The 14,396-nt window shown below is 35.7% G+C and overlaps 1 protein-coding gene across 1 annotated transcript in view; it reads left to right on the forward strand.

Moving 5' to 3' along the window:
* LOC129218968 (uncharacterized) overlaps positions 1–14,396 on the forward strand; it is a 245,497-nt gene that overhangs the window by 88,975 nt on the left and 142,126 nt on the right. The window contains exon 5 of the mRNA XM_054853288.1: positions 395–726. Within this exon, the coding sequence (XP_054709263.1) occupies positions 395–726 (332 nt within the window). The remainder of the gene's footprint in view (positions 1–394; positions 727–14,396) is intronic.

The raw sequence follows: 14,396 nt of genomic DNA on the forward strand, positions 1-14,396 counted from the left end.
GACTGCTGAAAACTTTTCAAATGTGGGGAGCTACTGGCTGAAGATAAAATTAGAATTTTTAAATTTTTAGGTGAAAAAACCAAGTTGAAATTATTGTTTATTTCAAAATCTCATCCTGTGCACTTTCGACAATTTTAAAATTTCAAGTCTAGTAAAATATTGAAGACTACTTTATTCATCATAAATCAAAGTGGTCCCATATTACATATATAAATGCACATAGTGTACGTGTGTGTAGTTGTGAGAGTTACTAGTGTAATTTTTTTAAAACCTTAAGAACTCAAACTCAATATCTTGAATTCTCCCTCCTCCCCCACGTCCCGAGAGATTTGAGATATCGTGGTTGTACTGTATATATAAAATTTCATAATGTTAAGAATTTTTTTTTTGTTAGGGACATTAAGCTTGAAGATGAGCTGGATGCTGTTACACTTTCAGCTCAAAAAGAAGAGCAAGAACGTATAAGACGGCTTCAAGAAGCTCAGATGAGAGCATTGCAAGAAAGACTGCAACAAATAGAAGTAGAAAAGGAAGCTCTTACTCAACTGTTTAGCCAGCCACCTACTGATGCTTCCAATTTGTTTGATTCTACGTCTTTCAGCGAGTCTGAGTTGTCAAGTGATGAAAAGAAGACTGTTGTTAAGAGAGAAAATGATGTTGTTCTTGTTGAAAGCAGTGAGGAGGATAAAGCTAAACTTCAAACTGTCATTCAAGCTCCAACAGAAGGTAATCTCTTTTTCTTTTGTTTTTTTACAAATATATATTCTTCCTATTAACAGAATTGTTAAAATATAGATCGTCTTAATCAATTGTATATGTTTGAAGTATGGTTAAAAAAACTAGGAGGGTAATTATGTCCTAATTTTTTCTTATTTTAATGTAAAAATTCTGTTGTGCTTAGTTTAGGTTTTATATTTTTTCCTCACACTTTTCTTTTACGTTTTGGAAAATTGAATTGTCCAGTGAATGTATCAACAGTTGCGTCAAATAATGTGGGAAAATTTTTGTTAAAATTTTGCATTAAAATATCATGAATTAAGTTTTATATGAGCTAGAGTTTGCGAGATTTTTTTAAAACAAAATTTCCAAATATAAGAATTTAAAATATTTTAAGATTGATTAAGATTTTCTGAATAGGATCATAAAACGATCAGCTGTAGTGATCTCAATACTGGTAAACCGAATATCAGTTTTCTGAGCTGTTTTATAATTTAGTGGTACTGGCATTTGTTGAGGTAAAATACCAATCGATTGATATTAAAATGTGGCTTCTAGAATACGAATTAGTAGAATACAGGGCTAGAGCATAAAAGAATATCCCGGTTTAAAAAAATTATGTTTCATAAATTATTACACTAACCACTCGAAATGATACATAAAAATAAAGATTAACTGTCCAAGTTTTTTTGAACATACGTAACTACTTAAACCTGTACGTTCTGTACTAGCACAGCCAGAAATTCCTTATAGAGCTGGTATATTGCTCACAATAGTTCTTATACGTGTTTTTATTACTGTATTAGGATTGGCAAAAATGTAAAAACCAAGAGTGTATAAACCCAAGGTGTTTTTATTCCCAAAACCCCCCACTTCGTTGGGCCACTGATGTTCTGTCGGGTTACAAAAGGCGTACACAGTTTATCTTCGTTTTCATGTGTTTTTTAAAACCGGGGTATTCTTTTATGCTAACCCTGTATATACCGGGTGATTATAAAAAAACTTTGCCAACATCTGCACTTCTAGCGTCCGTTCTATTTAACCGATCAAGATGATATTTCAAATATAGTTCTTTTGAGATATGCGCTCGAGATTCTGTGAATGGCAACACAGTGGCCCTCGCGGTTACAGTTACAGTGACAGAAACTCGAAGTTTTCGAATGGCAACGCTTACTTTTTACCATCGCAAAATGTTCAGCACATGCGAAAACCCTAAATAGCGTTGAAACGGTACCGATATGTCCGAAAACCGACGTGTTATACACATACAAACAGTTCTTCAAGGCGCACGGAGGAATAATGCATACGACAGAGACAAGACACTGCTCAATGATGAGAACACATAGAGAAAAAAAAATCTTTATTAATTTTAAACATTTTCCACATGAGTGCCATCACAGCCAATTACGTATTGCATGCGGGAGACGGTGGACAATGTCGCTGCACGCAACATGGTACGAGGGATGTTTCCAATCTCACGCCGTATAGAATCCTTTAAGTCCGACAATGTTTGAGGATTGCACAGATAAACTCTGGATTTGAGATAGCCCCAAAACCAGAAATCCATAGGTGTCAGATCTGGGGATCGCGCAGGCCACAGAAAAGGATAATGGCGTGAGATGATGCGATCACCAAAATGCTGATCCAGGAGCCTTTTAACTGACCTCGCTATATGTGGAGGTGCGCCATCTTGCATCCAAACAATGTCATTGAGTGCATTCAGCCGACGCAACTCCGGTAAGACATAATTTTCCAGCATGGCTGCATACCGACGGCCCGTTACAGGACATGTTGCAAGGCCAGTCGGGGTCGTTTCCTCAAAGAAGAACGGGCCCAGAACAAATGTAGCTGTAATGCCGCACCACGCAGTCACTTTGGCGTCATATAATGGTACTGGCACCACAGCATGAGGATTCGTCTCTCCCCAGTGCACACAATTCTTTGTGTTAATGCTGCCATTTAAGGTGAAATGTGCCTCGTCCGTCCATAGTATGCGAAGTGGCCAATCGTTATCCGCATCATATCGTAACAAAAATTCATTTGCGAAGTCCAGACGTTGTTGTGGGTCACCCGGCTCCAACATCTGGACGCGCTGGAACCGATAGGGAAACGTGAAGTACCGAGCGCAAGAGCTTGCGGACCGTTGAGTTCGGAATATCCAACACGCGTGCTATGCCTCTTGCGGTGTCTGTGTGTCCTGTAGTCACTGTATGGTGCACTTCCATGACAACGTCCTCAGAAACAGTTGGCCGTCCGGAGCGCTGTTTGTCACAGGTGCAGCCTGTACAGTAGAGCACCGATTATCCGAACACGTCGGGACTGACCCTAGTTCGGATAAGCAAAAGTTCGGATAATTGGACAGACAATTTAAAGGATATCCCTATCTATACAAAAACCTTCACACTTTATCCAGGCTTAGGACTGGCAACACTGTTAGTGCTGGCGTGTTTAAAAATGTTTTTTTTTTGTCTTTTTTTCATTTTTTAAACTTTTTTTTGTCTTTTTTTCATTTTTTAAACTTTTTTTTGTCTTTTTTTTAAAAAAGATTATAATTTAAGTAAAAAAGCTTTTGATTTTTTCTTGCTTCAAAGAAGACATTCTTTTCAATGCTGCCATATCTCTAATGCTTCTTAAATGCATTGCTTGAATAGGATCAGCGTCTTTCTGCCTTTCGAGCCATTTCATAGCTTTTTCCAAGCATTCAAAGGCTTCGCTATGTGATGGACCTGGGTCATTTTCAGAGCATTCATTTTCAATTTCATTTTTATTTTCTTCATTTTCGCCTTCAATCTCAGCCACAATCTCATTGTCATTTAAAATCTGATATCCAGGGTCTTGCATGTCACAATTTAGCCACTCATTAACCTTTAGCCAACGGCGGTACATATGCTGTACCGACAAAAAGTGCTCTCTTCCTACGGCTGTGGTACAACGTCTGTACCAGTCCTTCCCTTCCCCCTCCAGTTACTTCCCGCAGTTGATAATCCTTTCACACACGCCTACGCAGGGAGAAAATGAATGAAACGCACTACACCCCTTTTGGGGGTCTGTCAATCAGAGGCGTTTGGCATAGTTTTGTTCCCAGTGAAGGAATGTGTGGCGAAGTTTCGAAAAAGAGGGGAGAAAGTTAAGCAGAAGTAAAATACTTGAAGGAGAGAAAAATTTTTGATAGCCTTTTTCTGTTTAATAACCCAATAGTAAGGCTTCCTATAATTAATAACAGCATATTTTACTGAGTACAAAACACCTATTTAGTTTAAGCAGTGTAGATATTTAGGGAGCAGAGCGCAAGAAACATCATTCTCCAAAATATTTCTTTTGTTATGGTTTTATAAAAATAATTAAACACTTGAAAAGCATATCTTATTTTGCTAACTTTTTGAAAATGAATATCATGCTGAATAAGAAACAACTTATCAATTTGCGATTTGCCACGTTTCATTTATTTCTTTATTTACATTTTAACTGAAAATTATTTGTAATACCATTTCAACAAAACATGGAAAACATTCTAAAATCAATAAATTTGAGAGAGAGGTTCAATTAAGAATCTGTGTCGTGAATCTTTTGGTTTGAAAATTGAAAGTTAGACTAAATGCTCATTTTTTTTTATTATAAAAAGAGTCACTAGCACAGCCAGAATTATCTTCTGGAGGGGGTTTTCTGTTCAAAACGAGCCTTTTCATATGTAAAAGTTATTGCACTAGGGATGGCAAGAATGTAAAATCAAGGGCTCTGAGGGGTGTTTTTAATCCCCCCCCCCCCTTCGCTACGCCTCAAAATCTATCTAATTGATCACTTATTGAGTGAAAAGCATAAAAACTTAATTTTGATATTTTAGAAAATATAAATGTATTTCCTTGATATTTTGTCTATAGCGAATATTATTTCAGTAGAAAGTCAAAAGGACTAAGGATATGCTGAATGAAACAAAATAAGTATGGTACACCGGGGCACGTTTACGAGGATTTTTTTTTCGCTGAATTTTTTAATTTTATGGTTCAACTTAGGAATTCTTAAACGTTATGGCCTTATAAAGCAGTTAATAAAGTATAAATTTGTGCATTCAGTTTTCCCCCTGTTTGTATTTAAGGGGCTTAAAATGTTAATTTTTAAATCAAAGTAGGTTGCTCCTCTTTCCGACTTGCGCAAAAAAAAAAAAAAAAAGAGAGGTTAAGTGAAAAGATTTATAAGAGCACCTGATATATCTTACTCAGTTTTCAATGAGAGTCTAATGTCTGTTTTTTTTTTCTTCTGTTAATTAATTCTTACATTTGGAACTGTTTATGCCAGTAAAAAATGGAAGAAAGAGGTTGGTTTTCTGTTTACTCATGCGTTTTTTTTTTTTTTTTACTTCTCTTACTCACAAATAACAACGTACTGGGTAGTGAAAATGTATTATAAAGATAGTACATAAATAGGAAATGTTGAAAAGAGGAAAGACTTGGAATTTAAAACAAATTTGCCCAGATATTTTTCTTGTGAATTGTGAAGGGAGCGGAACGTAATCCTTCAACAATTACTAGAGGTATTTCAACCACAATTGGAAGAGTGAATGGGGATATCAGGGGATTTGTAGGCTGTCTCTCCATATTATCTCACTCGACAGTGATTGACTTTGAAACGCCAGCTTCATATACAAAAAAGGGTGCCTTGCATGCTCTAAAAGATAGATAAGCGCTAACGTTCTTTATGTAAATGAATACGGTGTTCAAGTATATTCCGCTTGCACCTGCTCAGAAAAGCAAACCAAGGAATTGTTCGCTATTATTGTGGATTCTTTCTTGGACACGTATTAGTGTCATCATTTTTCTGAATAGCCAAGCTGAAAAGCAAAGTTGCCTCCCTTGAATCTAAGGTATTCTACATTGTATTTACAATGGCTTTGGTCTCAGTTGAACGCTATTTACCTCCGCATTTTAGCGCATAGATAAGGACATCTGGCATTTATTGAATCCAGTGGTCTACCTCACAAACAGAGTTTGATATTTATTATTTTGTTGTCGTTAGCCTTAGGTTAGATGAGAAGCGTTATTTCAGTGATTTCAATTTTAAAACTGAACCAAATATACTTACAGAAAATCTAAACCTAGAGAACCCCATAAGGAACAAGGAGGGAAAAAAATTATTTTCAAACCATTGAATAAGTGATGACTAGCCAAGTATAGTGTCCCACTATAGTAACCCTGTATTGCGGAGAGCTCAGCGGTCGAAGTGGACATCGCCCCCTTTATGCTGTCCTATTCGGGGGGGGGGAAGGAACTAAGAAAGCTTTGAGCCGTAGGGAGAGGGAAAAGATAATTGTATAGTTGCCGTAGCCTAAAGGTTAATTTCTTTTTCCTCATAATTTAGGATTCTTCCCATCTCTTTTATAGTTTTACACTCCTCATTTTCCTTATCAGATGCTTCTGCTCCAGTATCAATTTTTTCCCTGTTTAAAATTTTATTCCAGGCATTTTTTAACGTTGATGATTTTACAAGCTTCCAGGAATCGGCAGCCATAATGCAACAATCTTTTAAATTAATGTTTTTGGCATTCTGGGAATCAGGCTCTTCAGTGTCTTCTGATAGAAGCATCTTTCTCAACATTTGCTTTCTATAAAAGCGCTTAAATGTCTCTATTACACTCTGATCCATGGGTTGCATCAGTGATGTAACATTAGGTGGCAAAAACTTTACTCGGAACTTCCCATTTTCCCGTTCAAGGGTATCTGCACACGGATGTGAAGGTGCATTATCAAGAAGTAGGAGTACTCTGCCCTCTTTCTTCATATCTTCTTGATGTGTCTTAACTTTAGGAATGAATGTGTGATCATACCAATCAATGAAACCTTCTGATGTCATCCAAACCTTCCTTTGAGAAGTGTAAATTACTGGCAGATTTTTCCAATTATTAAAACATCGAGGCTTCTTTAAATGTCCTATCACGAACAATGGTATTCGATGGTTACCGGTTGCATTTGCGCAATTAAGAACTGTGACTCTTTCTTTGTTTAATTTAGTTCCAGAAGCACTTTTTTCGAACCCAGATGCTAATGTTTTTCGGGGTAAAGATCTCCAAAACAGGCCGGTCTCATCTGCATTGTAAATAAATTCTTCTTCGTATTTTTCTGATTTTACAAATTCAATAAATTCTTTTACGAATTTCGTAGCAGACTCTGTAGATGCAGATAATTTTTCACCATGCAATCCGATTTCGCGTATACCATGCAGTAGCTTAAAATTTCTAAGCCACCCAGAACTTGCTTGAAATGTATTAGTATTTTCTCCATTCAACTTTTCGTTGAAAAATAGTGCCTTCTCACATAATAAGGGTCCAGAAATGGGATGACCAGATGAGCGTTTCTGCAAAAACTACATGTGCAAAGCTTTATCTACTTTATCATCAAAGGATTTTTTCATCGATTTTCTATCTAAGCTTCCTTGCTCACTTTCAAGTCCCGTTAAATACTTCATAATTGATTCTTCATTCTTTTTTATATCTGATATTGTAGACTTTCCTACACCAAACTCCGCTGCTAATTTTGAAGCGGCTTCATTATTTTTCAGCCTCTTCAATATCTTTCCTTTGTCTCCTAGCGAAAGAACAACTCTTTTTCGCTTTCCAGACATCTTTTCACCTTCGTTGCAGAAAAAGAAATGAGCTAGATCGCTGGTGCAATCAACAACCGCTATCAAGAAACCTTTAGTAACAACCACTAACAACTCTATTAACAACAAGAATTAACAGCGGCTAGCAACCGATATCGACGATAACAAACTCTAAAAAAAAGCAGAGCACATGATTCTGAGCAACTCACTTTGTCAACGTAGATACGTCACACAAACCAGTTTTTCCCCACGTGTCCACAGCGAGGGTGGGGGGAGAAGAATGCAAACAGGAATTTTGTGCTTTGACCTTGGTTTCTCAACCCCTTTCTTCAAACCTTTTGTGTTCTCTCTTCCCACTAACAAAACTCCCCAAAAATACCTTGCAGTTTCCGGATTAAAATTTGTATGCCAAGAAAGAAAAGAAAAACGATAGATAACAGGGTGAAAAAAAGAGTACGTACGTAATTGAAAGCTTGGTTAGAAGGGACAGAAAAAAAAAATTAGGTTTTGGATGAAAAATATGCCGTTCGCATAAAGTTCGGAAAAAAATTTTAAAAGGCGAAAAACACGGTTCGGATAATTGGAAGTTCGGTTAAAAAATTTTAAAAGGCGAAAAACACGGTTCGGATAATTGGAAGTTCGGTTAATTGGAGTTCGGATAATCGGCGCTCTACTGTATCTTCGAATTTCCGCACTAAATCACGCAGAGCTTGCAGAGTACATGGGCCGCGTCGTTGTCGATGATTGCGGCGATACACACGCAAGGCTTCCGCAGCGTTCATCCCATTTTGGTAATAGAGTTTGATCAATTCACCGCGAACTTTCCTCGGAAGACTCATATCGTCAGCATGTGCGAGTTCCCGAATGACGACTTCGCATACCCGCTTGGTATTTTATAGGTTTCCTACACTGAATATCTGGCGACCGGCGCTCTGTGATTGGTTTCTTGACTCTGTCACATGCAAATTTATTGCGTGCGCCCAGATCGTGTTTTATTGGCCGGTTTTCAGAACTCTTTTTTGTGTTTGCAGAACACGTCAGTTTTTAGACATATCGGTACAGTTTCAACGCTATTTAGGGTTTTCGCATGCGCTGAACATTTTGCGATGGTAAAAAGTAGGCGTTGCCATTCGAAAACTTCGAGTTTCTGTCACTGTAACTGTAACCGCGAGGGCCACTGTGTTGCCATTCACAGAATCTCGAGCGCATATCTCAAAAGAACTATATTTGAAATATCATCTTGATCGGTTAAATAGAACGGACGCTAGAAGTGCAGATGTTGGCAAAGTTTTTTTATAATCACCCGGTATAATGAACTGGAATTTGTTTTCAAAGATATTTGCATATTTAATTAAAACATCTAAAAAATTTTGGTGGAACCATGAAAGGATTAGCATTAGTTATCGCAATTCCAATAATATACTAAATATTGTATTTTGAGCTATTTTTCAATTTCACTCAAACCTCTTTTAGTGCGTTTTTTTTCTTCTGTGCGACTTTTTTGTACAGAATATGAAAATTTCACTCTAATTGGGATGTAATTGACAGTTATCTATTGTTATGAAACGAGTGTGAGGTAGGTACCTCAAGTAATGAAAGGGATTTTGAGCCAGTTTACTGCTAGAAAGTTTGCTGTGAAACTATGAAGGATGTAGGTTATATGTTTTAAAAAGTTTTCTATGTGGAAAATAAGAGCACATGCTGCTGTTGTCTTGTGCCAGCTAAGCTGGCAATTAGGGTGCGCTGCTTCACTTTTCCAACTGTATTGTAATTTGGTGTGAAGTTCGACTTCCACAGTACACATATGCCAAAGGACCCGTTTAAAGGTTAAGGGTAGGCATCCATTCACAGCACCACAACACATTCATACAAAGAAAGGACAAGAGAGAGAAAGTACATCCATGACCGAGCCGGGATTCGAACCCGGAACTGCCTCATCGCAGCTAGACTCCTCTGACCACTAGTCAAGACGGGCCGCAAGAGCACATGTAAATAAAGTATTAAAAAATGTTGGCATGTGTATTTGAAAATCAGGTTATAAATGTTTAGCGAGATTAGAAGTAGCTCCTACGTCTTGAATTCTTTTAAAAAAACAATTCTTAGTAATATAACATTTTGAGTTATAGTTGGTTCTATGTTTAACTATACTCTATTTAAGGGCTTTCTCTATTTAAAGCGAACTTTTCACGATCCCGGATGCTCTACTGTAGTTTTAGAAGCATTCTATATAAGGACGATTTTTTGTTCTCCCTTGAAAGCCGTTAAATAGAAAATCAACTGTATTTTCTAAGAGAATTTTTTTTATGCAGTCCCTATCCTCTGCACAAAAACATGTTTGAGTGTACCAGTATTTGCTGAGGTAGAATACTAGTATTTTTTCGGTATTGGCTGCAAATAGTAAATAGTTTTTAATTTATGAGTTTTCAAGTTTACTCATTTGACATTGGCTGTTAGTTTATAGGGGTATTCTAGTCTAGAGGCTTGATTTTAAGGTGATTTTACGGGTGTAATAGAAAAAAACCAGTTGCTATTTTCATTATCCATTTTTATTAGTTTTTTATTGATACTTAAAAAGTATAAAAATGCATAATAGTTTCGAAAAAAAATTGAAGTTGGTGGAGGCTGGTAAAGTGGGGACTCTGAAAAAAAAGGGGGGGGGGCGTCTCCTGGTTGACATGATCCCAATCCTTCTGGTGATCTGAAACACAGTTAAGGTTACTTCTTATTAAACAAGGATGTAGAATTATCTTTTTCTCAAAATGGCATCGTTTTCATAAAAAAAGTTCAATTTTTGGCTCCTTTTTTAAACCTTGGTACTTTTTAAAAAGCAATAAAAATCAAAAAATACAAAAACCCCTACGTTGAGGCAATTTTGATAGTACTAAGAAAGTCTGTACCGAATTTCAAGTAAATCGGTGCATTAGAACTTGAGATATCTTGTCAATCGTATCGAAAAAACTAGTTTCGAGAAAAACGCTTTTAAAGTTTGCAGTCTCATTTCAACAAAAGAGTTTATTTTAACAAAATTAACTATAACTCCAAAAATAATTTCAGTTTCCATAAATCCTCTTAGAAACTTATTCTTAAAGGTCTAAACTTTCAGAATATGAAAGAAAGAAAAAATAGATTTTTTTGAATTTCTGGACTAGAATACCCCCTTCAATGTGCATTTCTTTTACTGTGACACAGTACCAAAATCATTCTATTGATGTAAAAACTTGCTTGAAAAGTAAAAATAATAGAATATGCATAGTTAACTGGAAAATAGTTTCGGATATTTACATATTTGGAAAAATTTTGGAAGAGAAAAATAAAAATAATTAAAAACAAAAACTTGCAATAATGATTTAGAAAAAGTTGTATTTAAATAATTCATCCATAAGTTCGGGTAGATACGACGCAGCTTATAAGTTTTTTAAAGTTGAAATTTAGCATGTGCGGCGTATCTTCCATGGCGTTGTATCTGAAGAAATCCCCCTCCCCCTTTCCTAGTGTTTCATTAGTTCACACAATCGAGTGGCAGTATTAGAATTCATTCAAACGTTAATAGATCTCTTAAATTGCACCATGAAACATGGTTTGCTCATTAAACTGCTCTTAAACCTGCGTTAAGTTCCGGCGATTTCACCGCTTTTCGAAGTTGTTATTCTTTGCAATGTTGCCAGATTTGTGATGGTATCATACGCTTCACAAGGCTGAAAAATGAAAGAATTGTTAACTTTTTTGATTAATGTCTCAAATATAACTTTAAAAAAAAATCAATTGATAATAGTTAAACTATTTTTCGGTGTACTACTAAGTATAACACGATGATCCGAAACTTCTCATCCAACCAAATGTAGATGTAAGCATCAGGCTTTTTGCGTGACCGTAGCGTTTTACGATCTTCTCTTTTTTACACGAAGTTCACTCCATTTCACACCCTCTATCAAGCATAGTCCCTTGTTACAGTTTCGTTCCTATTTTAATAAATGATTGCATCTGTGCATAGAAAGTGAGAGAAATATAGAGGGGAGGAGGGGTGCCATGTCAGGGGTCTGTCCAGGGTTTTTCACAAAATCCGTTTTTTTGTGAAAAATGAATTTATTTTGTGAAAAAACAAATAATTTTTCAAAAATAAAATTGTTAAAACGAAATTTTAGAATTTAGAGATGGCACAAACTGCATCATTTAAACTTAAAGTTAAGTGTTTTCCACTTCTATGTTGAAAATATCATTCTGGGGTGTTTTTCTAGTTTTTAGCTCGGGGGGGGGGGGGCATCGCTCTCTCAAGTATCAATATTTATCTTCCATTCTACATTATGTTAAATTAAACTAGAATTATTTCTGTAAACAAAAAAATAATAAAATTCAGACAAGGGTTCAGCATTTATTTTTTTGATCCAAGAGACTTTTAAAAAGCACAGAATTTCTTTTAAAACTTATAAATTCCGTGATTTTAACAGAAATAAAAAGAGATTTTATTTTCTTAACAAAGCATATTAAACATCAAAAATTCGAAAAATCATATCATCAATCCCATAGCAGATGCAAAGAGATCGCAATTCTCAAAAGTATTAAAACGGCTTGTAAAAGAAATATTTCTGATAAAATTATTTGCATTTTAAAATCCTATGATTAACATATTAATATCTGTGGACACAGTTGAAGCAAAATAAATAAATAAATAAACCATCAATTCAGCATTTTATTTTAATTTTTGATTCATAAAAGAAAATGGAATTTTGCTTTAAAAACTTGAAATGAGCGTTCTAACAAAAATAAAGAGATATTCCATTTATTTGCATCCTAATAAAGTGAAATAAGCTTGAAAAAAGAACAAAATATTCTTCTCATGTCAGATGTTGAAAGATTGCATTTTTCAAAATATAGACGTCTAAAGGGGAAAAAAAACGGAAAGTAAAAAAGTTTATTAAAAGTAAATCATCCTTGTTAGCATCGAAAAATCAAATCCATGTAATTTTCTCCCAAAATAACAGTTAAACACTGTAAAAACGCAAATATTGACAAGCTGGTAAAATGATGAGAGTATTTTCTAATCAAGTCATTATAAAGGTTGAACGCCAGACACTAAGTGGCGATAATTTTGAAGTTGGTAACCCTATCTGAAGTGATCATATTTTTTCCCCACCCTTACTATCCATTTGCAGTTCTAAGTTCATTTCGCTGATAGATATTATTATTATTATTGTTTATTAAATCATGAGCGGGGAGACAAGTGCTTACCAACAAGTTCTTACCAACGCTTTTACAGAAAAGTTTACAACACCACTGCTAATCAGCTGTGATAAAACCAACAAACAAAATTACTTATAAAACCGAACATTTTCATCTGTTAATTTCTTTTTAAGAAAGAAACAACTAGCATCATATTTATTTCCCAAAATTATCGGTTTTATACACGGCAATATGTGTTATTTTGCTTTTAGATCTGCTCTTTTAAGGAACAATTTGTGAAAGATCCGTTCTTGTTTATCAGAATTTTGTGAAGGGTCTGTTTTATTTGATCCGGATTTTGGGAAAGGTCTGTTTTGGTTGATCGGATTTTTGTGAAGGGTCCGTTAATGGACCCAAATATCCTCTGGCCACACCCCTGCATGTTTTGATATGCTCTTCTGCGGCATATATGATGGGGCAGCTTATCCGACGCACTTTTGTTTTTTGTTTTCGAATTATTGTACGTGCGGCATATACGGTAGGGCGGCTTATCTACCTGAAATTACAATAGCAAATATATACAAAGCTAAATTTTGTACTGATATTTATTTATTTTTTCATATTATAAACAACTAAAAAGAACTTTTGTTCTCTCAGAAAAGAAGCCATTGATAGCATCTGTGTAAGAAGAAAAAAACATTTCTATTTGAGAGAATGAAGTACCCGTAAAAGTTATTCAGTTTCCATTTTTAAGATACACTAGCCTCAAAAAGTTGAGGTACAACCGATATTTTGCGTCTAATTTGCAAATGAATGAATGAAGAAACAAAAAATTTGGAGGATAGGTGCATTGAATAATTTTTCAATTGAATGCGTCATAGAAATTTGTATAAGTGTATTGCGAAACTGATTTATAACAAAAGAAAGCAATGTTTATGGAAAAGTCCATTCTTTGAGAAAACAGCACATCATAGTGTTATGTAGTAAAATATCATAGAAACAATGCAAAAATGGGTTCTAATAAGGAATGTGGCTCCCCCCAACTTGAATGCATTGGCGGCATCGTTTCCATGCTGTTTATTAAGTTGTCGGACACTGGAATAGGAAGCGGCGACCAGACATAGAGTAAGCCTTGTTCCAGCTCTTGTAACGACCTTGGAGGAGGATTTAAAGTAGCAACCTGTCTATAAAGATAGTTCCAAAGATGTTCTATCGAATTCAGGTCTGGAGATCGAGCTGGTCATTTTTTCTATTTGTTCCAAACTGTGATCCTCAAGATACTCCTCAACAATCCGAGCTCAGTGAGAATGTTTGTTATCAATCCATCAGAATGAAGTCATTACCAACAGCACCAGCATATGGTAGGACGCATGGATCAAGGATCTGATCCTGATATCTCAGTCCAGTCAGAGTTTCACCATGGAACACATGCAGGTCAGTGTGACCACTGAGCGAGATCCCTGCCCAAACCATGTGATTCCACCACCTCTATAACTATGTCTTTCAACAGTGTCGGATTGATGGTATCCCCCAGATTAGTTAGATGTCCTGAATCACTCTCCAATGTAAATCTGGACTCTTCTGTGATCAGCACAGAAGCTTCGACAATCATGTTGTACCTAAATTTTTTGAGGCCAGTGTACATGATTGTTTTGGAGCTAAAGAAAAAAAATTAGAAGGTGCTAGTGAGAAAGTGACACCTTTAAAAAAATAAAATGCACCCTACTTTTGAGCGACATATCCGTAGGGCTGCCAATTACTATGTATTTGGCATACAAATTATGCATTCATCTAGTTTACTAGGTACAACGCATCTCAAAAAAAAAAAAAAAAAAAAGCGAAAGCTACCCTTTTGTATATCACGAGAAATTACTTCCAGTCTTTAACATTTTAATCCTTTTTCCTTTTAAAAATAATTTGGGCAGTTGAAA

This window comes from Uloborus diversus, chromosome 3, assembly GCF_026930045.1.
Source record: "Uloborus diversus isolate 005 chromosome 3, Udiv.v.3.1, whole genome shotgun sequence".
NCBI lineage: Eukaryota > Metazoa > Arthropoda > Arachnida > Araneae > Uloboridae > Uloborus > Uloborus diversus.